Genomic DNA, 27,253 nt, shown 5'->3' on the forward strand with positions numbered 1-27,253 from the left:
TCATTTTGGGGGATGGATTCTCCAGAGAAGCCTGTGAGTGGGTCATGGGCTGCCCACCTGACCTGCAGTCTCCTGAGCGGGTCACGGGCTGCCCACCTGGCCTGCGGTCTCCTGAGCGGGTCACGGGCTCCCCACCTGGCCTGCGGTCTCCTGAGCGGGTCACGGGCTCCCCACCTGGCCTGCGGTCTCCTGAGCGGGTCACGGGCTCCCCACCTGGCCTGCGGTCTCCTGAGCGGGTCACGGGCTGCCCACCTGGCCTGCGGTCTCCTGAGCGGGTCACGGGCTCCCCACCTGGCCTGCGGTCTCCTGAGCGGGTCACGGGCTCCCCACCTGGCCTGCGGTCTTCTGAGCGGGTCACGGGCTCCCCACCTGACCTGCGGTCTCCCAGGGTATTTCCAGGCAACCCGGGGGGAGAGGCTGGATGGTGGCAGAGTCTCTTGCAGCTCATCCAAGTGTGGGCTCTTCTCATTGATTTTGGTTTATATTTTACTTTAGGAACGCTTTCTTCAAAGATATCTTGGTTATTACATTTATTTTAGTTACTGCGCTCTTTGTATGCAATGCTGGAGTCTCATGAGTTTGAGTCTTCCCTATGCTTCTGAGATTAGTTTTGGCATGGCTCTTTCCCCAGGCATTCTTGGGGTGTTTCTCCAGGTGGCACCCACGTCACAATCTGCGTTTCTGTCAATTCTGCTTTTTGGTCCTTTGGTGTATTATTTCGCTCTCCTCACCTTGTCCGTCATCTCATTTTTGTGTCTTTATTCTCAGCAGCTTGTTTTCTCCTAATGACATTATTCTGTGCTCTCATAAAAGGTCCATCTTTTTCTGGCATCTCAGTGAGAATGGCAGGTCATTTTCTAGAACATTCTGCTGGTTTCCATGGAAAGCAGCTGATGTTAGCCCTTCCTCTGCATCTTCCATGTGGTCCTTGCTCTCTGGTTTGCAGCATTTTCCTCCGGTGGCTGCTTTATCTGTTTGTCTGTGAAGCTTCATCCTGGGGACCCCATCTGAGCTGGCGTCTGCAGGCACCTGGCCGTCAGACCATCTGCTGGAGCACATTGGGCATGGCCACTTCAATTCCTGGGGCTGCCTCTTTTTCACCTGGGTCTCAGCTATGCCTCAGTCACTTCTGGCCCTCCAGGCTCCTCAGGGTCCCTGCCTGATAGGGCTGCATCCCCAGGGTAGGGCGGGGCACTCGTGGCTCCTGCTGTCCCACGTGTGGGCAGGTGGACAGGCAGGCCGTGGAGCCCTGCTCAGCTCTGGGCCACCCACATGGCCTGCGTTTTGTGCCTATGCTGCTGCTTTGCCCAAGGTCCTGTGCATACATCCAGGGTACAAACTTTGATTGTTTGGGAAACCAGATGGGGCCGTTCATATCTGAGGGGCAGAAGCCATTTTAAAGAAGAATTAGAACAGTAATTTCTGGACATAGGTAGAGGATTTCTTTTGATAGACTTACAAAAATACTATATTGCTAATATCTTTGAGAGAATGAGATATAAAGTATGTTACATGGTGTTAAAATTTGAGTCCAAAAAATTTGAAAGAAAAAACCATCTGTAATCCCAACACCCAGAGACAAAGCCATTGAGAATGTGTAACATACGTGAAATTAATGCTGAGTAACCAGCCCCGCCACAGGCAGCAGCGATGTGTGTGGCTCCGACTTCTGTGGTCACTGCCTTTGGCTGTGCTCAGCCTGGTGGTTCTCTGTCCCAGCCGGGCTCCCTTAGTGCCTTCGGTCACTTGATGGTTAGGTGGAGCCCTGCTTCTGGGCCCTGGCTGAAGGCAGGAGTGGTGGAGGCTCTGTTTCTGTCATGATCCAGCCTTGGTTCCAAAAATGATAGCAGTGTCAGCCTAGGAACAGGCACAGAGTCTCAGACCCTATTCCTTGACCTAAGTCCCAAGCCAGCCGGGATTCAAGGATTGGGGCACAGACTCAGTGAGAGGGTGTGGAAATAGGCAGGGGATACTTGTGGACACTTTCGTATTCTATTACAGTGTATTTCTTTCCAGTATTTTTTCTAAGCTTATTTTAATTAGATATGATCCTATCAGATGCAATTCATACCCAATGTTCTCCAAGTTTCCTGGTATAGATATTTTAAAAATGTTATTACAGTGCTTTATGGCATAGCTTTAAAGGATTGTCTAACATGCCATTAGGTGACCATATTAGTCTATTGGACTTTACACTGCTCCAAGGGTAACATTGAACATATTTGGGCACTGACCACTCAGGACCAAAGCTATCTCTGAACATGGGGCTGAGGTACACACACACACACACACAGACACACACACACTTGAATAATTACTGCAGTCAAGCTAATGAACATCCCACCATCTCACAAAGTTACGTTTGGTTTTGTGGTAAGAGCACCTAAAATCTACTTTCCTAGCAAATTTCCAGTGTACAATGCAATATTATTAACTACATTCCTCCTGCTGTATGTTGGGTTTCTAGATTTATTCATCCTGCACAGTTGTGTACTCTTTGACCTACATCTCCCCATTCCCCCGCCACCTGCCCCGGTAACTGCATTCTATCGTTTTTATGTATTTGACTTTTTTTTTTTTGCTCCCATATGTAAGTGGGATCATGCAGAATTTGTCTTTCCATTTCTGGTTTATTTCATTTAACATAATGTCCTCCAGGTTCATCCATGTTGTCACGGATCACAGAATTTCCTTCTTATTTGAGACTGAACAGTATTCCATAGTATCTATGTACCACATTTCTGTTTTCTTTTTTTAAATCGACAATCTTTGTACATCTGTATGGGGTTCATAGTGGTGTTTCAATCCATATAATGTGTAGTGATAAGATCAGGGTAATTGGCAAAGCCATCATCTCAGACATGTATCATTTCTTCATGTTGGGAACATTCAGTATCCTCCTTCCAGTGATTTGAAACCATATAATATACTGTTAATTACAGTCATCCTACAGTGCTATAGAATGCTAGAATTTATTCCTCTTATCCAGCTGTAATTTTGTATTTTTACAGATCTCCTCTTATCCCTCCCTCCCCCAACCCTTCCCAACCTCTAGTATCCTCTGTTCTGCTTTTCACTTCTAGGAGATCAACATTTTTTAAGCTTCCATTTATGAGTGAGAACATGTGCTATTTAGCTTTCTAGCTTGTTTCACTTAACACAATGTCCTCCAGTTCCATCCGTATTGCTGCAAATGATGGGATTTTATTGTTTTTTTTTTTTTATGGCTGAGTAACTCCATTGTGTATATGCTATATTTTCTCTATCCATGTATCTGTTGTTGGACATTACACTCATTCCACATCTTGGCTATTGTCAATAGTGCTGCAGTGAACCTGGGTGCTGCGGTGAACCTGGGTGCTGCTGGGCATGCAGATGTTTCTGCTGGGCTGATTTCATTTCCTCTGAGTGTATACCCATCAGTGGGATTGCTGGATTGTGTAGTAGCTCTAGTTTAAAATTTCTGAAGAAGCTCCATACTGTTTCTATAACTGATCTCAGTGCTGGGACCCCCTGAGCTTAGCCCCCTCCTTCTGAGACTGCCCATGGTGTGGTCCCTTGTGGGTGCTCCTGGCCAGTCCTGTCAGCTCAGGCTGAGTGGGCTGGGGGCTGCTGCGGCGGTCTGGGTGAGGGTCGGTGCAGCTCAGGGCTGTAGCTGCCTCCCCATCCTGGCCCTCACCTGCCACCGTTTACTGCAGGTGCCCCGGGGACCGCTGTGCTGCCGCGGCCGCTGGGTAAGTGGCTCTTTCTCAAGCTCCCGCCTGTCCTGTATGTCTGAGCCCCGCAGGGACCTGCACTGGGGCTCAGGACTGACCATCGTGACCAGGACACCCCCTTCTCTGATGGAAAGTGCTGTCCTTCCCTGTGCCCACCTGAGTGAATATATGGAGATCTGGGGGTGTCGAGGACAGAGACCCCAGGCCCCACACAGCCACTTCTCTGGGGTCATTGCCTTGGTGGCTGGGGGGCTTGGCCCTTGAAAGCTGTGGCCTCTTGGACACTAGGTCTGTGTCCAAGGCAGAGCTGAGGGCAGTGGGCAGTCAGGATGATAAGCGCATTCCACAGGCCTTACCCCCTCCCCGGATCATCGCTCTGATGCTCCTATCTGGGCCCACATACCTGGATTTTCCCACCTGCATTTTCCTGCCTGAGCCCTACACCTGTGCGTTCCACCTCGGCCCTGCACTCATGCCTCCCCACCTGTGCCTTCCCAGCTGTACCCACTATCTGGGCCTACACAGCTGAATTTGTCCACCTGTGCCCTCCCACCTGGGCCTTTCCACCTGTACTCACTACCAGGGCCCACACCCCTGGATTCTCCCACCTGGGCCCTCCACCTGGGCCTCTCGTGTGGTGGCCTCAACCTGCCTCTCCAAGGGAGGGGTGCCTGTTCAGGCAGCACAAAGGCCCACCTCTCCTGGGGTGCCCCCCATTGCTGTGAGGCTGAGGCCCTCCAGGGCCAGGGTCACAATGGCCCAGGCAGCCCAGGTGAACAGCAGGCCCCGCCTCTCACTGTACCCCACAGCCCCTCCCTTGGCCCCTCTACCTGCCCACAAGGCCTGGGCCCTGCCTGAGATCACCTGCCTGGTCCTTGGCTCCTTCCTGGGCATCATCTCCCTGTTCCTGGGGACGCAGTGGTGCCGCTGCAGAGCAGCCTGCAGGGGTAGGTGGGTGTGCCCGGGTGTGGTGAGCAGGGGCCTGGGATGGGGAGGCTGGGGGGCATGCTATGTGGGCCCCGGTCATTGCAGACCCTGCATGCTAAGTGGCCTTCCCCATGGTGACTGCTCAGTGACTGTCCGTGGACCTATGAGTTGTTGGGGCCTCAGGGACCCTGCGTCTGAGTCTTGCTTTGCCCCCGCGATGTGCTGGATCAAGAAAATCCACACTCCCAGGGCGGCCTGGAGTGAGAACCGGCTTCAGGATTCGGCTGACCCCTTATGACTTGTGTGCAGTGGGGGGCTTTCCTGGGTGTGTTCAGAGGCTGAGACCACCAGTCCCACCCTAGGACAGCTGTCCCGGGTGCCCTGAGTAGAAAGTGGCCTCTGGTTGGGGATCTTTGCTGTCTGTGGGGGCTGCTGACAGAGGAGCCAGGGGTGTTGGTGTGCATGAGAGACTGCAGGGGCCAGGCAGGGGGAGCTTAGACTGCAGTAGCATTTCTTCTAGAACATTCTGGTGTGGCCTTTGCAGGTTGGGAGATGTCAGGCCATCTGTCCTCAGAGGGTGTCTATGAGGACATCGGAGCTTTCCCCATGGGGGAGAAAGATGAGGGACCTGCAGCATCTGTGGACCTGGGCCTGGAGGAGGACTATGACGATGCGGGAGAGCCTGAGGATGGCACTGGGGAGGAGGCAGAAGAGGCCAGCGTGCTGCTGAGCCCCGCAGGTGTGCACCTCTGTGCCCTGGCATCCATGGTGCTCTTCCTGCTGTACTGCTCCGATGCAGAGGGCACTGCTCTGGCCAGTGCCTACATTTAAAGAACCTGAGAGCTGCTTCTCATGTATCTGTGACTTTCTCTCCTGTCTCAGGCCTGAGGCATTAGGACTTTTGGCTGTCCTTTTGAAGCTGCGTCTCCTAGTGGGTAGATGTGGACTTAGGGAGGTCATAGGTCCATATTTGGATTACTTTTGCAGCTGTGCAGTGTCCTTCCAGCACCTTTTCCCAGTTGGCTGCAGGAGGGGCCCTGGGCAGCCCAGGTCACTGTGAGAAGCCATATCACTGTCTCCTGGTCCACGGTGTCCCGTCCTCATCCCATCCTCGTCTCTTTGTGGCTTTGCTTCCCAGCCAGAAACCAGGACATGAGAACTCCTGGGGCTTTGAGAAATCGCTCAGCACCCCAATGGACCCTGTGTCTGTCTCCCTAAACACAGGTGGGGCTCCTTTCAGCCTGGGTCCCGAAGCTGAAGCTGGGATGGAAGACCATGGTGGCCTCTGCCCCAGGACGTGATGACCTGGAGCTGACAGTGGGGATGTCAGTGTGTTGAGAGAGTGGGATAAATCAGGGAAGGCTGGGGTCTTCATTGTCCTCACTCTCAAAACAGATGTTATTAAACTCCCTTTGAACTCACTCATCCGTCATTAATTCAACCCAGAAACATTCAACAGACACCACCATGGTCCAGGTTCTGTTCTGGCCTCAGCCTGGTCCTTTGTCTTCTCATCTGAGGGCAACTTTGTGTGTTTCCAATCCCACATTGTTTTCACTGTTTTATTGAGTTGGAATGTGGGCTAACCCTCCTGGAACTCAGGCAATGGTCTGCCAATCAGGCAACCTCTTGGATCATTTCTCGTCTGTGCTCCCACCTGACTTCCAAGGTTAGGGGCCCATCCTTCAGTGTGGCTCCCTGATGAACCACCCCTGGGTTCCCACCTTTCATCTGCACACACAGTGCTGCAGGGGATAGTGAGGGTTCTGCTGGGCGCTTGGGGCCAGAATCTCCATTTCTTACAGCTGCGTTGCTCTGATAGGCCCTGAAGCTTTCCCTGACCATCCTCATTGCTGACCACACCCTCCCTGGACCTGACCCACCAACGATCCCACCCACCCAGGATTCCACCACTCAGGTCCCCATCAGGCATGTCTAGATCTTTTCTGACTTCTTCATCTCAGGTTTCAGCATACTGGTAACACCCAGGTCTAAACATCCAGTGAGTCCGTCACCTGTAGGGTCTTTCAGCCATGTGGGCCTCTGTCTGGCCTCTGTGTTTGCCCTGGCGTGTGGGCAGCGTGCTGTTGGCCTCACTGATACCGGCTCCTTGAGCAAGGAGGACCGCAGCTGCACCCTTGGGGTCTCTCTGCATGCTGTCTCCCCTCCCCCAAACCCCTCCTCTGTCCCAACTTCCTGGGATTGTGAGGGGGACCCCTGCTTGGGTCCAAGGACCACGTCGGGTGGAGAAGATAAACCAGAAGCCCCCTTCCTCAGACAGGAAGCCCAATGAGGGTGCTGAGGGGACATCCAGAGAGCACTGACAGGGCCTCCGGGCAGAAGTGTGGTGCTAGGATGTGTGGCCAGCTTCCTAGGGTGCAGCTGGAGCAGCTCCTGATACAGCTGGGGGGCGGAGGGCTTACCTAACGTCTAAGCACACCCTACCCTCCCAGAACCAGCAGGGCCTGCTCTCAGGGAACAACCCCTGATGAAGGGTCGGCCAGCCTGGCTTGACTCTGTGCGAGGCGTGTCCTTGGGGCCAAGGTCGGCGGTAGGGGATGTGGGTTGTCCCTGGGGTGGGTGAGGGCAGGGAGGCGTGAGGTATGTGGAGGGGCCGTAGGGGTGAGATCAGCAAGGTGGCAGGAAATGGGATGAGGTGTGAGCATGAGACACGGACCTGGAGGACACCTGGGGAGCAGAGCGAGGCTGTCAGTGCTGCGGGGAGGACCCTGGCGTCACTGCCCGCTTCAGCCTTGCCCTTTGTGCCGGCCTTGCCCCTCCCATTTATTCCCCTAGGTCTCCCAGCAGCAGTGTTTTCATGAGTTTTTTTTTGCAGTGATTGGCACAGACATGGGGACCTAGAGCTGCATGCCCCCCACCCCCGCCAAGGCCTCCCGAGGGCTTTCACCATCCTGACTCCACGTGCAGGGCACTAAAGAGGCCCTTTGCAAGTTAGAGTGCAGGGAAGCACCTGAGGCAGCTGCAGGTCCCAGGTGCTGGGCTCCGGCACCAACAGCCTGGTAGATGGGTCTGTGGCCTTCTCTGGAAATCTGTTTCCCTCTCACTCTCCTGGTCTCCCACATAGAGGTCTAAAAACCTGAGTCACCCTGTCCTGAACTGGTTCTCTGGCAAATCTACTGGAAATTAACCTTTATTGATATTATGCTGCTTATAAAATAACACATGCTTAATTATTGTAAATTTAAAAACAGGCCAGATGGGGTGGCTGATGCCTGTAATCCCAGCACTTTAGGAGGCCAAGGCAGGCGGGTCACTTGAGTCCAAAAGTTCGAGACCAGCCTGAGCAACATGGTGAAACCCCATCTCTGAAAACATGTAGGTGGCATATTGACGTGCCCAAATGCAAGTGTTTATCCAGCTGAGCATAAGGGCTGCCCCTTTCCGGCCTTGCCTCAGATGCCGCATCATTGATTTAATCCTCTGTTGGATTTGGCGGCTTCCCAAGGACACAACCTCACAGGGAGGCCATACATCCCTTACGAATTCGGGTCGCAGGGCACACACGTGTTTCAGGATTTTGCTCCCATTGCTAGGTCTGTGTGTTCACAGCACATGAGCTTGGCACGACCCTAGGTCTTCAGCCGCACCTTTTGTGTGAGGCAGAGAAGGTCCATCCCTCCCCTGCCAGACCTTGGTCTCAGCACCTGTGGCCACCAGGGCCTTGCTGAGAATGGGCACTCACTGGTCCATCTCACACCTGAGGCTGCATCGGGCACCAGCTGCAGGAAGCCCAGCCTGGCCTCACCACATGCTGCTGGCACCGTCTGGGCTGAGGCACAGGTGACAGATGACAGCTCTGATATAGGGGGAGGAGGCAAGGGTGTGCACGGGCTTCCTTCTCAGAAAGGTGTCACACTGAGCCGGCGTCCACCTTCCGTCCGGGGGCAGAGCACACGTCCCTGCCGCGAGAGCATCAGCCTGGGGAGTGGCAGCAGCAGATTGGCCAGGCATGGCATTGTTCCCTTTGGGGCTGTGGCCCCTGCTCCTGGCCTGCTGGACCCTCCCTCCCGGTGAGTGTGCCGTTGCCTGCAGGGTGCTGGGGGTCGGAGCCCCGGTGTGCAGGACGTTCCATGGGGGAGGGGGCCACGACACAACAGTGGTCCCATCTGCTCCTTGGTGTGAATCCTGGGAGCCTCAGCTGGGGACCGCAGAGGGCTGGGGTGTCCTCTGCAGGGCTCATGAGTGGGCAGTGACCAGAGGCTTGTTTTCCGTGGGCCTTCCACATGCATGTGAATGGCTGGGACCTTAACTTCATTGAATTTCCTCAGAAAATGGTCCATAAGCCATTTTTGTTAACATTTTGTTCATTTTGGTTGACATGTAAGTTTGTGAATGTCATTGGTGACATCCAAATAATGCGCAAGAAAACTTGGGAGAATCAAGAGTAAGGTGCAAACTGGGCTGGAAGGTGAAAGTTAGATTTCTAACTTTGAAAGTTCCGGGCATAAAGTACTCAAGAGCACCTTTGCCATGACGCCTTTCCTATGTTCTTGTCCCCAAAGCTCCCGCTGCAGAGTCCCTGGCCCTGGTGAGGGGTGGAAACCGCTGCGAGGGCCTCCTGCAGGTGCAGTCCCTGGGGCAGCAGGGCCTGGTGTGTGGGGACCGCTGGGGCCTGCGGGAGGCATCTGTGATTTGCAGGCAGCCGGGCTGCGGTCGTGCCCTCTATGTCCCCACATACGTGGTGTGGCCCCAGGAGGCTCAGCAGTCCTTGCTGCAGGGCGTGCAGTGCCAGGGTGTGGAGGCCTCGCTCTGGGACTGCTCCCTGGGGAAGTGGGGGTCGCTGCACGGCTGTGAGTGTGAGTGCATTGGTGCAGCCCACTGCTCAGGTAGGACGGGTGCCCCGGGAGCCACTTCTGCCAGTCTGTGGCCCTGTCCCCACCCACGATCTTCACTTTGGGGAGGAGGGTTGTTGCCTGAGTCCCCCAGGGTGGAAGACAAGACCCTTCTTCCTGGGGTGACTGTGACTCCAGTGCTGTGACCCTCAGACCCACATGTGTCCCCTCCAAAGGCCCAGACAGCACAGCACAACTGAGGAACACATTACACACCCAGGCCAGCCCTGGCCGGGACTCCAGCCCGAGTTCAGTCCTTTTGGGTTCAATTGACTCCTGGAGACCATCAAGCGCTGGGGGCCAGTGGTGACCACAGGACCTTCTGAGGCGAAGGGTCCCTCTCTTCCTCCCCTGAGTGGCTGGCATGAGTAGAAGCACCAGCCTGGGGGCTCAGGCAGGTGTGGAGGCTGGTGCTGAGTGAGGTGCTCCCTCCTGGCCCTCATCTTGGCTTTCTGCTCCTGTGCTCTCCCTTGTCAGGGCCCACTCAGAAGGCTCTGAGCTCCTGGATCTGCCCCAGATTTCGGCACCCCTGTCCCACTCAGGCTCTGGCTGGGACCCTGCCCTTTCCCCTCTGCTGGATTGTTGGTGGGAGGCAGAGGCTCAAAGTGGCATATTTGAGGAGAGAGAGATGAGGGGCATTGACACAGGCAGGGAGAGGCCACTGGCACCAGAGGGCCTTGGCCTGCAAAATCCAAGGCATGAGCTCCAGAACCAGAGACAGCTGGCCCTGTGTGGAGACCACTGTGGGGGTATGACCAGGGGCCTGGGGTACTGGCCTGCAGGGCCCCTCAGAGAGGAGCAGATGGGCCCATCTCCTATCTACTGTCCTCTCCACCTGAGGGGCCCTCCCTGTGGGCAAGGCCCCAGAAGCCAGAGGGCGTGGAGCTTGTCCTGTCGTCTATGCAGGTGGCCTCTTGGGCACAGGGCGGTAGGGAGAGGGGACCTAAAGCAGGCAGGTACAGCCTCTGGCTGCCTCCTCTGGGGTCCTGGGCCCAAAAGAAAGGCCTCTGCTGCAGACCCCCACACACCTCATCCTTCAACAAAGACCACTGCCTCAGTCCACATGCAGTCCACGTGTTAGGGGTGGGAGGACCATGCGCCAGCAGAACTGAAGTGGAACCAGAGTGGGCTCCTGTGTGTGCAGGAGGAAAGCTGGCCTCCTTGGGGCTGAGTGGCGGAGGCAGCCCCTGCGCGGGAACCCCCATGATCCGGATAACAGAAGGCTCTGTGATAAGGTGCAGCTTGCACCAGGAGGCCAGCATCTTCTGCAGAAGGCTGGGGTGCGGCCCGGCGCTCCAGCATCCAGGCCCCACCTCACAGGGCACCCAGGCTGGCTGGGCTCGAAAATCATTTCCTGCCAGGGAACAGAGTCCAGCATCTTCAACTGCAGGTTCAACCTGAACTTCCTGGACCTCTGTGACCTCCCAACAGACTCTGAGGTGGTGTGTGCAGGTAGGGACGCCCTTTCCTGAGAATCTCTGAGACGGGAGGTGTCCACTCAGACACCTGAGTGGCCCTGGCCTAGGGGGCGTGGGGGTCTTGTCTCCTGGGGTTTCAGCGCCTGCCCGGCAAGGCCTCTATGCTGCTGCCCTCAGACTGCACTGCACCCCTGTCCTAGGGAGGGTGAGGGGCTGGTGGCCCAGGGGTCACCTGGGGAGATGGCTGACACTGATGGCAGCTCCTTCCTCGGGCCTCTGGCCAGGGTGTGGCTGGGCTCTGCGCTTAAAACTGACCAGGTGGTTGGAGTGACCTGCCAGGGACCAGGTCCAAGCTTGGGAGTGAGTGGGCTCCATGACACAGATGTGGGGGCCCCAGGCCCTGGGGGTAGAGATCCTTGTTTGGGGGTGGGGACTGTTGTTGCTGTCCGAATTCTGTGGGAGCCAGGACCCCAGGGAGACTGGAGGGTGGGAGAGACCTCGGCCTGCACACCCCAGGACCTCTCCTGCCGCTTCAGAGCTCCAGGGGACGGGACAGCCCAGGTGGTCCTGGGTCCTCCTGCATCGGTCCTTCCCATGGGACCCGAGGGCCAAGGTCAGGTCGCTTCACCCCAGAGGCCTGCACGGAGCCGGTCCTGCCCTGTGCTCCAGTCCAGCGTCTGCCCCCAGGACACACCGAGGCCCGGCTGGTGGGCGGCGAGCACCCCTGCGCCGGGCGCCTGGAGGTGAGGCGGGGCCTGACCTGGGGCACCGTCTGCGATGCGGACCTGGACCTGGCCACGGCCCACGTGGTGTGCCGGGAGCTGCAGTGCGGGGCGGTGGTGTCCACGCCCGAGGGCGCCCGCTTCGGCCGGGGCTCGGGGCCGGTGTGGACGGAGACCTTCCGCTGTGCGGGCAACGAGTCGCTGCTGTTCCTCCACCCGCGGGGGCGCGGGAGCCAGTGTGGGCCCGGCCGCGACGCGGGGCTCAGGTGCACGGGGGAAAGTGAGTCACCGGCGCGGGGCTCCGGGGCTGGGAGCTGGGGTATGGCGCGGGGACAGAGCTCAGGGCCCTGTGGGGTGCGGGCGCTGCCACTCCCTGGACGCCGAACCTGGCGCGCGCGCCCCGGGCCTGGGGCTGCGGGGCCCCCCGAGCTTCCTTCCTCCCGCTCTCGCAGGTGTTTGTTGACCTGAAGTTGATCGTCTTTGGAGGAATGTTTGTTCAGGACCCTTTTCCATGCGGACCCTCCATCCCTGTCAATATGTCACCGGCAAATATTTCCCCCCATTCTGTGGGAGTGTTTTTACTTCTGATAATTTGCCCCTTCTGCACAAGCTTTTAATTTTGATGAAGTCCTGTTTACCTGTTTATTCCCCTTTTGTTTCTTGAACTTTTGGTGTCATATCTAAGAATCCACTCTCTAATCCAAGGTCGTGAAGATTATTTCTGTGGTTTTCTTCTCAGTTTTATAGTTTCAGCTCTTATTTGGTCTTTGATTGATTTGACTTACATTTTGTATATGGTATAAGGAAAGGGTTCTATTCATTCCTTTGCATGCGGCTATCCAGTTGTCCATTTGTGGAAGACACTATTCTTTCCTTATTTTTTGAACGTACTTATTTATTGTTCTAAAATGACACATAATAATTGTACAGTGTGATGTCTCAATACATATACACCTTTTGTAATGATTAGCTAATCTTTCCTTATTGAATTTTCTTCACACCATGTGAAAATCCATTGCCCCCCATGGATAGACTTATTTTGGGACATTCAATCTATTCTGTTGACTTCTGTGTGTATTTTTATGCCAATAGCATACTGTGTTGATTACTGTAGTTCTGCAGTAGTTTTGACATAGGGAAATGAGTCCTGTAACTTTTTCTCTTTCAGTATTGTTTTGGTTATTTAAGGTCCCTTGAAATTCCATCTGAATTTTAGGATCAGTTCTTCTATCTCTGAACAAAAATTGGCCGTTGGGATTTTGATAGGGATTTCATAGAACCTGTGGATTGGTTTGGGAGTATTGCTATCTTAACAATCTTTCAATCTATGAACATAGGATGTCTTTGCATTTGTTTAGATTTTCACTGATTGTTTTCAAAAATGTTTTGTATTTTTTAGTGTACAAGTCTGTCTTGGACTTCCTTGGTAAACATTATTATTATTATTTCATTCTTTTTTAAATGGACACATTTTGGACACATACTAATTGTACATATTTATGGGGTGCAGTGCAGGGTTCCAGCACATGTATATATTGTGTAATAATCAAATCGGGCAATTCAGCGTATCCATCACCTCAACATGATTATGTCTTTGTGGTGAGGACATTCAAAATCCTTTCTTTTAGCTATTTTGAAATATATAGTACAATACTGTTAATTGTATACACCCGCCTGTGCTATAGAACACTGAAACTTTTCTGTTCTGTCTCTACTGTTGTACCAGTTGACCACTCACCACCCCCCATACCTCCTCCTCACTACCCCCCCTAGCTCTGGTAGCCCCCCTTCTACTCTCTACTTCTATGAGATCAACTATTCAAGATTCCATATACAAATGGGATCATCTGGTGTTTGTCTTTCTCTGACTTATTTCACCTAACATAATGTCCGTCAGGCCATCCACATTGCTGCAAATGACAGGATTCCATTCTGTTTTTAAGACTGAATAAGATTTCATTTTGTGTAATATATAGACCACATTTTCTCTGTTTACCCATTGATGAACACAGGTTGAGTCCATAGTTTGGCTGTTGTGATTAGTGCTGCTGTAAACACGGGGGTACAGATACCTGTTCAACTTACTGATTTTGTCTGATTTTGTCGATTGTTTCCTGTGCTGTATGGAAGGTTGTGAGTTTTCTGTAAGTCCATTTGTCTATTTTTGCTTTTGTTCCCTGCGCTTTTCAGGTATTATCGGAAAAATCCTTGCTAGACCAATGTCCTGAGCATTTCCCCTGTTCTCTTCTAGTTGTTTTTATCGTTGTGGGTCTTTCATTTAAGTCTGTAATCAAGCTTGAATTGATTTTTGTATATAGTGAGAGGTAGGGGTCTAGTTTCATTCTGCGTGTGGATATCCAGTGTTCTCAGCACCATTTATTGATGAGACTGTCCTTTTCCCAATGTGTATTCTTGGCACCTTCGTTCAAAATCAGTTGACTATAAGTACGTGGATTTATTTGTCTTCTCTCTCTGTTCCACTGGCCTATGTGTCTATTTTCATATCAAGTACCATGTTGTTTTGGTTACTATAGTTTTGTAGTACACTTTGAAATCCAGTAATGTGATGCCTTCAGCTTTGGTCTTTTGCTCGGGATTGCTTTGAGTATTCTTGGGTTCTTCTTTTATTATTATTCATAGTTAGAATGTAGAAATGCAACTAATTTTTTGCACCCTCATTTTTCCTGAAATTGCTTATGGCTTTAATGGTTTCTTTGGTGGAGTCTGTAGGATTTTCTACATGTAAGATCATGTATCTGTGAATACAGATAGTTTTACCTCTTCCTTTCCAATACAGGTGCTTTTTATTTCTTTTTTCTTGACTAATTTCTCTGGCTAGAACTTCCAGTAGAATGTTGAGTAGAAATGGTGAAAAAGTGTATATTTGTCTTGTTCCTTATCTCAAGGGAAAAGCTTTCAGTTTTTCTCCATTGAGTATGATGCTAGTTGTGGGTTTTTAATAAATGTTCTTCAGCACATTGAGGAAGTTCCCTTCTGTTCTAGTTTGTTGAATGTTTTATCATGACAGTCTTTTGGATTTTGTCAAATGCTTGTTCTGCATCAATTGAAATTACCATGTTTTATTTTGTTTTTTCCTTCATTCTAGTAGTGAAGTGAAGATACCTGGTGCTGGGCTTTTCTTTGTTCAGAGGTTTTTGTTTACTGATTTATTTCCTTTACTTTTTATAGCTCTGTTCAGATTTTTTGCTCATTATTGGGTCAGGTTTGGTAATTTGTGTATTTCTAGGAATCTGTTCATTTAACCTAAATTATCTAATTCGGGGGGTGGTGAATACTATGAAATTAGTTCATGGCATTCATTTACACTTCTCTTTATTTCTGTAGATTTCATACCAAGTACCCCCCACATTCATTTCTGATTTTGGTAATTTGGGTGTTCTCTTTTTTTGTTGGTCATTCTAGCTAAATGTTATCTCTTTTGTTGATCTCTTCACAGACTTAGCTGTTATTTTTGTTATTCTCTCTATTGTTTTTCATTCGATATTTCATTTGGTATCTCCTTCCTTCTGCTAGCTTCAGGTTTAGTTTATTCTTCCTTTTCTAGTTTTTTAAGGTGTAAATGCCATTATTGATTTAAGATATTTGTTTGCTCCTAATATAGATGTTTGTTACTATAACATTTTCTCTAAGCATTGCTTTCATTTCAATCCATAAATTTTGTTACGTTGTGTTTTCATTTTCATTCATCCAAAAGTATTTTCTAATTTTCCTTGTGATTTCTTCCTTGACTTATTGCTTGCTTATGAGTGTGTTCTATTTGTTAATTTCCCAGTTTCCCCTTTTTAATTTATTCCTAGCTTCATTCCTTTATGGTCAGAGAAGTTGCTTTTTATGATTTCAGTTCTTTAAAATTTATTGGGACTTATTTTTATTTATTGGGATTTATGCCTCAACACAGTGTCTACTCTGATGAACATTTCATGTACACTAGAGAAGAATGTGTGTTTTGCTGTTTTTGAGCACAGTGTTTCACATGCGTCTGTGAGGTCCAGTTGATTTACAGTGTTCTTCCAGTTATTTCTTTCCTTATTAGCCATATGCATAGATGCTCTATCCATTATTAAAAGTGAGATGTTTTTGGTTCTAGTTATTATTTACAATTGTCTATTTCTGCCTTCAATTTGGTCAATTTTTTTTATTACTTTTGGCTCTGTTATTAGCTGCACTTATGCTTATATTTGTTGTATTTTTTTGATGGATTGACCCTTTAATAAATATATAATCCTTTTCTTATCTCTCCTCACAATTTTTAACTTAAAGTCTGTCTTAGTCCGTCTAGGCTGCTATAGAAAACACTGTAGACTGGGTAATTTGTAAATGACAGAAATTTATGTCTCAGAGTTCTGGAGGCTGAGAAATCCAGGGTCAGGGAACCAGCAGATTCAGTGTCTGGAGGGGCCTGTTCCTCATAGATGGAGCCTTCTTTGTGTCCTCACATAATAGAGGAGCAAAAGCGGAAAAGGGATGAAATCGCTCCCTCGAGCCCTTTATAAGGGCTAATGTCCTTCATGAGGATAGAGCCCTCATGGCTTAACTACCTCCAAAATCTTCACCTCTTAATACTGTTGCTTTTCGGATTCTGTCTCATCATGAATTTTGGAGGAACACAGACATTCAAACCGTGACTAGGTCTACTTTGTCTGATATTTGTATAGCCGCTTCAGCTCTCTATTCTGTCTGATATTTGTATGGCCGCTTCAGCTCTCTATTCTGTCTGATATTTGTATAGCCGCTTCAGCTCTCTATTCTGTCTGATATTTGTATGGCCGCTTCAGCTCTCTATTCTGTCTGATATTTGTATGGCCGCTTCAGCTCTCTATTCTGTCTGATGTTTGTATGGCCGCTTCAGCTCTCTATTCTGTCTGATATTTGTATGGCCGCTTCAGCTCTCTATTCTGTCTGATATTTGTATGGCCGCTTCAGCTCTCTATTCTGTCTGATATTTGTATGGCCGCTTCAGCTCTCTATTCTGTCTGATATTTGTATGGCCGCTTCAGCTCTCTATTCTGTCTGATATTTGTATGGCCGCTTCAGCTCTCTATTCTGTCTGATATTTGTATGGCCGCTTCAGCTCTCTATTCTGTCTGATATTTGTATGGCCGCTTCAGCTCTCTATTCTGTCTGATATTTGTATGGCAGCTTCAGCTCTCTATTCTGTCTGATATTTGTATGGCCGCTTCAGCTCTCTATTCTGTCTGATATTTGTATGGCCGCTTCAGCTCTCTATTCTGTCTGATATTTGTATGGCCGCTTCAGCTCTCTATTCTGTCTGATATTTGTATAGCCGCTTCAGCTCTCTATTCTGTCTGATATTTGTATGGCAGCTTCAGCTCTCTATTCTGTCTGATATTTGTATAGCCGCTTCAGCTCTCTATTCTGTCTGATATTTGTATGGCCGCTTCAGCTCTCTATTCTGTCTGATATTTGTATGGCAGCTTCAGCTCTCTATTCTGTCTGATATTTGTATGGCCGCTTCAGCTCTCTATTCTGTCTGATATTTGTATGGCCGCTTCAGCTCTCTATTCTGTCTGATATTTGTATGGCAGCTTCAGCTCTCTATTCTGTCTGATATTTGTATGGCCACTTCAGCTCTCTATTCTGTCTGATATTTGTATGGCAGCTTCAGCTCTCTATTCTGTCTGATATTTGTATGGCCGCTTCAGCTCTCTATTCTGTCTGATATTTGTATGGCCGCTTCAGCTCTCTATTCTGTCTGATATTTGTATAGCCGCTTCAGCTCTCTATTCTGTCTGATATTTGTATGGCCACTTCAGCTCTCTATTCTGTCTGATATTTGTATGGCCGCTTCAGCTCTCTATTCTGTCTGATATTTGTATGGCCGCTTCAGCTCTCTATTCTGTCTGATATTTGTATAGCCGCTTCAGCTCTCTATTCTGTCTGATATTTGTATGGCCGCTTCAGCTCTCTATTCTGTCTGATATTTGTATGGCCGCTTCAGCTCTCTATTCTGTCTGATATTTGTATGGCCCCTTCAGCTCTCTATTCTGTCTGATATTTGTATAGCCGCTTCAGCTCTCTATTCTGTCTGATATTTGTATAGCCGCTTCAGCTCTCTATTCTGTCTGATATTTGTATGGCCGCTTCAGCTCTCTATTCTGTCTGATATTTGTATGGCCGCTTCAGCTCTCTATTCTGTCTGATATTTGTATGGCAGCTTCAGCTCTCTATTCTGTCTGATATTTGTATAGCCGCTTCAGCTCTCTATTCTGTCTGATATTTGTATAGCCGCTTCAGCTCTCTATTCTGTCTGATATTTGTATGGCCGCTTCAGCTCTCTATTCTGTCTGATATTTGTATGGCCGCTTCAGCTCTCTATTCTGTCTGATATTTGTATAGCCGCTTCAGCTCTCTATTCTGTCTGATATTTGTATGGCCACTTCAGCTCTCTATTCTGTCTGATATTTGTATAGCCGCTTCAGCTCTCTATTCTGTCTGATATTTGTATGGCCGCTTCAGCTCTCTATTCTGTCTGATATTTGTATGGCCGCTTCAGCTCTCTATTCTGTCTGATATTTGTATGGCCGCTTCAGCTCTCTATTCTGTCTGATATTTGTATAGCCGCTTCAGCTCTCTATTCTGTCTGATATTTGTATGGCAGCTTCAGCTCTCTATTCTGTCTGATATTTGTATGGCCGCTTCAGCTCTCTATTCTGTCTGATATTTGTATAGCCGCTTCAGCTCTCTATTCTGTCTGATATTTGTATAGCCGCTTCAGCTCTCTATTCTGTCTGATATTTGTATAGCCGCTTCAGCTCTCTATTCTGTCTGATATTTGTATAGCCGCTTCAGCTCTCTATTCTGTCTGATATTTGTATAGCCGCTTCAGCTCTCTATTCTGTCTGATATTTGTATAGCCGCTTCAGCTCTCTATTCTGTCTGATATTTGTATGGCCGCTTCAGCTCTCTATTCTGTCTGATATTTGTATGGCCGCTTCAGCTCTCTATTCTGTCTGATATTTGTATGGCCGCTTCAGCTCTCTATTCTGTCTGATATTTGTATGGCCGCTTCAGCTCTCTATTCAGTCTGATATTTGTATGGCCGCTTCAGCTCTCTATTCTGTCTGATACTTGTATGGCCGCTTCAGCTCTCTATTCTGTCTGATACTTGTATGGCCGCTTCAGCTCTCTATTCTGTCTGATACTTGTATGGCCGCTTCAGCTCTCTATTCTGTCTGATACTTGTATGGCCGCTTCAGCTCTCTATTCTGTCTGATATTTGTATGGCCGCTTCAGCTCTCTATTCTGTCTGATATTTGTATAGCCGCTTCAGCTCTCTATTCTGTCTGATATTTGTATGGCCGCTTCAGCTCTCTATTCTGTCTGATATTTGTATGGCCGCTTCAGCTCTCTATTCTGTCTGATATTTGTATGGCCGCTTCAGCTCTCTATTCTGTCTGATATTTGTATGGCCACTTCAGCTCTCTATTCTGTCTGATATTTGTATGGCCGCTTCAGCTCTCTATTCTGTCTGATATTTGTATGGCCGCTTCAGCTCTCTATTCTGTCTGATATTTGTATAGCCACTTCAGCTCTCTATTCTGTCTGATATTTGTGTGGCCACTTCAGCTCTCTTTTGGTCACTATATGCATATATATCTTTTCCAAGCTTTCACTTTTAACCTAATTGTCTTTTGATCTAAAGTGAATTTATGAAGAGAGCACATTTTAAAACCATTTTTAAAAAATCCATTTTGTCCCTCTCTGCCTTTTATTTAGATGGTGATTACCAGCTAAATTTTATTTAGATAGTAATTACCAATAAGGAGTATTCACTTCTGCTATTTGTCTATTTGTTTCCCACATGTCATGTTTTTGTTCCTCAATTCCTCCATTACTGCCTTCTTTTGTGTATAATGGACATTTATAGTGTACCATTTTCATTCCATTCCCATTCTTTTTTTTCTTGGTGTATTTCTTAGTTTTTTCTCTAGTGGTTCCCCTAGAGAGCATAAGAAATATTTTAAATTTACAAACCTCTGGTTTGCACTAAAACCAACTTACTTTCAATAGTATAGAAAATCTCTGCTTTTATGTTGTTATTGTCACTAATTCATCTTTAGACATTGTTTGTCCACTAACATAAATGTATGTTTGTTTCATGCCTATCTTTTTAAAGCATGTAGGGACAAACAAAGGAATAACAAGCCCCCAAAATGACACTGTTGGCCTTTATATTTTCCTCTGTAATTATCCTTATCAGTGTTATTAAATTAATTATCAGGCTTTGATTTACTGTTTAGTGCCTTTATTTCAGCCTGAATTAAACCCTTTAGCATTCCTTGTAGGACAAGTCTACTAGCAATGAATTTCCTCAGCTTTTGTTTAAAGTTCTCCTTCATTTTTAAGGATAGTTTTGCTAGATATAGAATTTTGGAGTGACCAGGTTTTCCTTTCAGCACTTTAAATATGCTACTCCACTGCTTTCTGGCTTCCATAGCTTCTGTTGAGAAATCAACTGTTGGTCTTATTGAGGATCCCTTGTACATGGTGAGTGATTTCTCTCTTACTGCTTTCAAGATTCTTCTCTTTATATGTGGCTTTTGGGAGTTTGATTATAATGTGTCTCAGTGCAGATATTTTTAAGTATAACCTACTTGAAGTTTGTTGAGCTTCTTGGATGCAGACTTATATCTTTCATCAAACTTGGAATTTTTTTACCATTATTTCTTCAAATATGTTTTCTATCACTATTCAAGTTCATAGATTCTATCTTTTGCTTGCTCGAGGGGCCTGTTGTTGAACCTTGTAGTGAATTTTTCATTTGCTATTTAACTTTTTTAAGCTACAGAAAATCTACTCGATTCCTTTTTATAATTTATACATCTTTATTAATATTCCTTATTTGGTGAGATATCATTGTCCTGGTTTCCTATAGCTCTTTGAGCATATTTAAGTGTATTTAAAGTATTTGTCTAGTAAGTCTAATGACTTAGCATCCTCAAGGACAATTTCTGTTTCCCTTTTCCCCCATAAATGTGTCATAATTTATGGTTACTTTGCATGTATCATCTGTTTTGTTGGAAACTGGACATTTTGAATTATTATACTGTGGCAACTCTAGAAATCACATTTTTCTCTATCACCAGGGTTTGTTGTTGCTGATTGTTGCTTGTTTAATGACTTTTCTAAACTCGTTTTGTAAAGACTCTTTGTTGCACGTGACCACTGTGGTCTCTTTTCTGTTGGTTAGTGGGGTTAGTGATTAGACATGTTCCCTTAAATGCCCATAGTAAAAAACAGACAAACCAGCGCTCCCGACTCTTCCAGTCTTTGCATGTTAACTCTTTGTTGGGGCACACCTTCAATACCAAGGCATTATTCTTCACTCCTTCCTTATGCAGAACCAAATTTGCCACTTCTTTCTTCATTAAGTGTATTCAAGTTGTTCCCAGATACTAGAATTTCAAAAAAGTTGGTTATGAGTTTTATCACCTAATCATTACATTAGAGAGAGGTGGAGCTTTGGGGTTCCTTACTCTGCCACGTATACTGTTGTTGCTTCTTACCCTCAGGCATTTCCTCCGAAGTGCAGGGTGTGGGGTATGTTTAACTAGGCTCACATCAAGAACTAGGTGCAGCAGCACGTGTGGGGCCTGGGGAGTGGGGCTGGAGATGCTGCCCCATTTCCCAGAGCTCTGGCTGGCGGAGAAGCAGGAGCTGAGAAGGGTGTGTGGAGCTCTGTCTTGGTGCTCACTTCCTGCTTCTTGGAGACAACATTCAGCAGCTTCATCTTTTTTAGCGTTCCTCTGTGTTGGATGCATTCCAGCACACTGACAAAGGATATTTCCATAGTTTTCCCAACTTAATCACTGCCTTTTGGATTTCCCAGGCAATTTGTGGTGAGCTCACTCACCAAAGCTGTTTTTGTGCCCTCAGTCTGTTCCCCCAAGTCTGGGAGTGGACTGTGTAACCAGGCTCAGGCTCACATGAAGGAAAGTGCAGCCAGTGTCTGCCGTCTGCGAGCCAGGCTGACTCCTCCTCTCCCCCAGAGTTCAGGATGGTCAATGGCAGCAGCAGCTGTGAGGGCCGCGTGGAGCTCCAGGTGCAGGGGTCCTGGGCGCCCCTCTGTGCCACCCACTGGGACATAGCAGATGCCACCGTCCTCTGCCACCAGCTCAACTGTGGCAACGCGGTGGCCGCACCTCGAGGAGGCCATTTTGGGGACGGGGACGCTGCCGTCTGGCCTGATGCGTTTCACTGTGAGGGGACAGAGCCCCACTTGTGGAATTGCCCAGTAAGCACCCTGGGGGCCCCGGCCTGTGCCCCGGGAAACTCAGCCTCCGCGGTCTGCTCAGGTGGGTGCAGCCAGGACGGTGGACCAGGAGGGTAAGTGAGAGACATGAACGAAGGGGTGCAAGGAAGGACAGAGCGGGTGGAGAGGGACGGGCCCTGCTGGGAGGCGGTCCTGGGTCCCTCCCGCTGACATCCTGGGCCCCTGTGCGTCCCCATCCCCAGGTCTGCCCCACGCCCTGCGACTGAGGGAAGGACAGAGCCGCTGTGACGGCCGCGTGGAGGTCTCCCTGGACGGCGTGTGGGGCCGCGTCCTGGACGATGCCTGGGACCTGCGCGGCGCGGGCGTGGTGTGCCGGCAGCTCGGGTGCGGACGGGCCCAGCAAGCCTATGACGCACCTGCTCCCAGCCGCGGGTCGGTCCAGGTGGCGCTGAGCCGCGTGCGCTGTCTGGGCACCGAAACGCGCCTGACTCAGTGCAACGTGTCCGCGACCCTGCAGGAGCCCGCGGGGACCTCGCGGGACGCCGGCGTGGTGTGCTCCGGTGAGGGCGGAACCGCGTCCCCCGTGGCCCGTCGCCGCAGGGTCCCGGGCGCCCTGACTCTGTCTCTCCACAGGGAGCCTCAGGGTGCGGCTGGCCGCGGGGCCGGGGCGCTGTGCGGGGCGCGTGGAGGTGCTGCACGGGGGCGCGTGGGGCACCGTGTGTGACGACGCCTGGGACCTGCGGGACGCGCACGTGGTCTGCAGGCAGCTGGGCTGTGGCCGCGCCCTGAGCGCCTTGGGGGCCGCCCACTTCGGAGCCGGGGCAGGGCGCATCTGGCTGGACGAGCCGGGGTGCCAGGGCCAAGAGTCTGCGCTGTGGCGGTGCCCATCGGCGGGCTGGGGCCAGCACGACTGCAGGCACAAGGAGGACGCCGGCGTCTTCTGCTCAGGTCCTGCAGCCCGTCCACCTTGTCGTCCCCACCCAGACTCTGAGCTGGGCCTTGCTGACTGGCCTCTCTCTCTGCAGAGTTCACGGATCTGAGGCTGCAGGACCGCAGGCAGCCATGCACAGGGCGGCTGGAAGTTTTCTACAATGGGACCTGGGGTGGTGTCTGCCGGACCCTGAGTGCGGCCTCCCTGGGGGTCCTGTGTGGGCAGCTGGGCTGTGGATCCCACGGGCAGCTGCAGGCCGGGGCAGGAAGCCGGTCTGCCCCTGAGTTTCTCTGGGTGGGCTCCATCCAGTGCAGGGACAGGCATGACCGGTCCCTGTGGCAGTGCCCGTCAGCCCCCTGGGACCAGCGTTCATGCTCCAGCAGAGAGGAAGCGTGGGTCCTGTGCACAGGTGAGTGGGTGGGCCTGTGTGTGGGGGGAGTGGTGGTGGAGAAGGGTCTCTGAGGGGCCCCCCACTGTGTCTGCATGGGCCCTTTCCTGGGAGATGAAATGTCAGTTTCCCTTTTCCTTATTCTGGATGAGTCTGACCTGTGCTGGTCCGGTCAAAGCGGGAGGTCCCTGCTCTGAGGCTCTGGGCTGGGTAGGGAACATCTGGAGTCTTCCCAGAACCCGTGATCTCCCCCAGTGAGGGAAGCAGGACCCCTGCACTTCCCGGTATCGTCTGAGGACATCCCACAGGCAGACGTCCCCCTTGGAGAAGTCTCGGGCACGGTTTGTCGAATCTGTAATCCCATGTGGAGATCCCTTGCTTAAACAGAGTTCTCTCTTTAGCCAGCAGAAATTGGTGTGTTGGGGAGACAGAGGGAAAAAAGAAATGAAAAATATTTTACACAATTTAAGCTGCCGAGCTTGCAAATTTAGAAACGGGTCCCAATTTCCTATGCAGAAAAGGCAGGAGAAGTTCCTGAGGACCCTGGGGAGCCCCTCAACTGCTCCTCCTCGCTCGGCTGCCCAGGTACCCCTCTGTCCTTGTCCGTGTCCTCCTCCCCATCCCGGTCCAGCCCCCGCAGTGACCGCAGCCCCCGTTCCGGAGGAGGGCGCACTGCTTGTGCGCGGGGGCGAGGGCCGCTGCTCCGGGCGCGTGGAGCTCTGGCCACGCGGGCTCCTGGGGCACCGTGTGCGACGATGGCTGGGACCTGGCAGACGCGGAGGTCGTGTGCCGCCAGCTGGGCTGTGGTCGGGCCGTCGCCGCCCTGGGGGCCGCCGCCTTTGGCCCTGGCTCCGGGCCCGTGTGGCTGGACGAGGTGGGGTGCCGGGGCAGCGAGGCGTCCCTGTGGGGCTGCCCTTCGGAGCGGTGGGGACGCGGAGGCTGCGCGCACAAGGAGGACGCACGCGTTGCTGGGGTGAGTGGGGGGTGGTGGGAAATGGGTCATGAGGCTAGCAGCGGGTGCTGGGATGGAGTCAGTCTTGAGTGTTGCTTCTGTCGCTTCGGTGGGCAGGAGAGCTCGCCCAGGTTTTAGTGGATTGGTTTCCACCCTGGGATTTTTCTGGGATAAGCTGATTTGCTGTGGAGGCCTGTTTGGGACATGCATCCCCTGGGGTTTCCCCCTAATCTTTTTTGGGAATTCCCTTTTGTTTATTCCAATCCTTGTTCATTTCGGGTATGTGTCACCTGGGTGTTGGCAGGTTCAGTTGTTCCCAAAGCCTGCACCTCATTCTCTTTGCAGAAAACAGTTAACCACAGTGATGACCTTAGCAAAAATAGCAGCAGTGGGTAACTTTCCCCGAGCCGCTCCCATTCTCTGTGCTCTGGTCACCTCTTGTGACTTGCCCTGGCATCTGCCTGGGGGCCATGTTTTACCAAGGAAGGGGGCTGTCCCTTGAAAGCAGACACCTCCAGTGGACACTAGCCATTTTGGGGTGCTCTGCGCAGCTGAAACCAGCAGATGCCCCCCCCAAGCACTTCCGACTCGCAGGTCCTCCATGAGGGAGAGGGTGTGGCTCGGCCCTTGGAGCCACCCTGTCCTGCTGAGGGCGTGCAGGTTCCGCCTGGCCACCCTGCTGGCTCAAGACCTCTCCTTTCTCAGAGCCTGGCCCAGGCCCCCCGCTGCCTGCAGCTCCCATCCGGACATTGTGGGCGGTCAGTGTCGTCCTGCAGCTCCCATCCGGACATTGTGGGCGGTCAGTGTCGTCCTGCAGCTCCCATCCGGACATTCTGGGCGGTCAGTGTCGTCCTGGGAGCCCTTCTTGGTCTTCTCCTTCTGGGCCTTATGGCCTTTCTGATTCTGCCTCGAGTCACACAAGCCATGCAGAGGGGTAAGTGCGAGCCCACCCTGATCCCATCAGCTGGTGTGCAGGAGCAAGAGCAGCTCACAGCTCCAACCTGGTGTTGGGGTCTGGGCAGGCGGGGTGCTCCACAGCAGTCAGGCCTATGCAGACCTACCCCCAAAGTCCAAGGAACTGAGAAGCTGAAGAAAGAGGCAGACAAATCCAGTTCCTTAGAAAGAAACACTTAAAAGAGACTTATGAAGACAAGCCATGTCCATGCCTTGGATGGCCTCTAGCTGAGACGGTGGATGCCCATATTATCATCCCTCACAACTAGAACTTACATACCCCAGGGGAAGGGGACATGTAGGATAATTGCTTAAGGGCAGGATTTACAGTGAATGCATGCTCTTATGCAAGGAACAGTAGATAAAATAGACATCTTAGAGGCCTTCCTGGAACTGGAGTTGGTCAGAAGTCAATATGGTGGATCAGCATCCAAGGCAGAGTTGCTTCAGACTGCAGCTGGTCTCACTTAGGGCTCCTTTTATTGGCCAGAGAGAGTGGCAGACATCTGCATCAGCCTGCAGCCCTCAAGACTGAGCTGAACCCTAGAAGGTTCCCCCAGGCAGCACACTGGGGCCCACTGGGAAGCATCATGTGGTTTACTGGCAAGGGACGGTGGCCAGGGATGGGAGGGCACTGGGGGTCTGGCTATGTTGCCGTGGTCCCTCCATCACAGCCCACAGCATCCTGCCTCTTTGCTGCCTGGGTGGGGTTCCTATCTGGAGTTGCTGCCCTCCCTTGCCTGTGGCCATGTCCACACTGAGGGCCTGTGTGTGACCATGCTCACCTTGCCGCAGGTCTAGGAAGATCCGAGGCATCTCTTGGAGAAGCCATCTATGATGTCATTGGGGAAATGCCGCTAGCAGGACTGTACGAGGAAATCATGGAGGCCGAGGCCGAGGCCATGCTCCAAGATGAGGAGGACGAGGGTGTGGTGAAGGTGGACACAGAAGCCGCAGGTGGGTTTGTGCTCCAGCTCAGGGGTGAGCTCTGGGGTTAGCTCTGGGGTTGGCTATGGATGCTGACCACAAGATGCAGTGGAAAGGGACTCTGACCACAGGAGCCTGGCTTCAGAAGGCTGCTGACCACAGGGCTCATGGATGCAAAGGGACCCGTGGGCAGGGGAGAGCAGGGCCACACCCATGAGGGCAGAGTCAGTGGCTGCAGTCCCCATCGGAGAGGCCTGCCCTGTGGTGGGAGAAGAGGGCTGGTAGGGTGTGCTGGGAGCCATGGGTCTGGCAGGGGCATATGCTGCAGCTCACTCAGCCTCAGTTTCCTCACCTGTGGGAGCTGTGCTGCTGTCACAGTCCGCTTGGGGTGCTTCAATGTCAAGATGCCTTGAACATTGCCAGGTGCTTTCTGGTTGACATGTTTATTCGTCCCTGTCTTACGGGCTTTGCCAAATGTGCTCTGGGGACAACTTGCACGTGTGCCGATTTGGTCACGCGGTGTCTCTTGCGCCAGTTTCAGGGGAGGCGTCTAACCTCCTGGAGGGACAGTCTATACGTATGGAGGGAGGACACAGCAGACCTGTTTCTCAGGGATATGATGAGGCTGCGTTTCCTCTGGAGGAGATGATGTTGTAAAGCACCCTGAGGATGAGATACACCAGCTGGCTGTCGAAATCACAGCTCTTCATTTTCTTGTACAATTGTAGTGGATTTCGTGAGAACACCTTGGATGCCTTTCTCTTGCAATGTCCTCCACGTCCATATAAAATCCAGTCCTTCCAGGCCCTGCCTGGTTCTAACCCTCATCCCCTTCGAGGGCCATCTGCTGTGGACAGTTGTGCTGTGTAACCTTCAGATTTCCCACACATTACAGCAATGCAAATACACATAGAAATCAGTGGTTCTGTTTGTGGTTTAGAGACACATGGTGCCATCTTCATCTTCCGCTCCACAGCTCGCTTCTGGCACCCAGCAGTGCGTTGCAGAGATCCCCGTGCCAGAACCTTCCTCTTTTTTCTTAAAAACTCTTCTTAATTGAATCCAAAGTATCTTTTAGATGTTCTACTTGTGTAATCATGTCATCTGTGAATATTCAGATTTATCTTCTCCTTCCAATCCGTGTACATTTAATCTCTTTTTCTGTGCCTTATTTCGGGGGCTGGGACCCTTCAGTCCAGTGTTGAAGAGA

The 27,253-nt window shown here is 50.9% G+C and overlaps 1 protein-coding gene across 1 annotated transcript; it reads left to right on the forward strand.

The window, feature by feature from the left end:
- Positions 1-44: 44 nt before the first annotated feature.
- LOC100450633 (scavenger receptor cysteine-rich domain-containing protein SCART1-like) lies at positions 45-26,913 on the forward strand. The gene is given in 25 exon segments (XM_054523507.1): positions 45-379; positions 3,699-3,734; positions 4,005-4,162; positions 4,526-4,663; positions 5,188-5,425; positions 5,526-5,574; positions 5,868-5,968; positions 8,697-8,824; positions 9,167-9,490; positions 9,974-10,081; positions 10,641-10,841; positions 10,844-10,948; positions 11,602-11,916; positions 21,668-21,973; positions 22,134-22,561; positions 22,563-22,900; positions 23,132-23,231; positions 23,702-23,795; positions 23,860-23,933; positions 23,935-24,169; positions 24,172-24,183; positions 24,868-24,910; positions 24,993-25,096; positions 25,912-26,073; positions 26,579-26,913. Coding segments are annotated over 25 exon segments (4,254 nt in total). The 3' UTR covers positions 26,701-26,913.
- Positions 26,914-27,253: the final 340 nt, after the last annotated feature.

This window comes from Pongo abelii, chromosome 8, assembly GCF_028885655.2.
Source record: "Pongo abelii isolate AG06213 chromosome 8, NHGRI_mPonAbe1-v2.0_pri, whole genome shotgun sequence".
Taxonomy (NCBI): Eukaryota; Metazoa; Chordata; class Mammalia; order Primates; family Hominidae; genus Pongo; species Pongo abelii.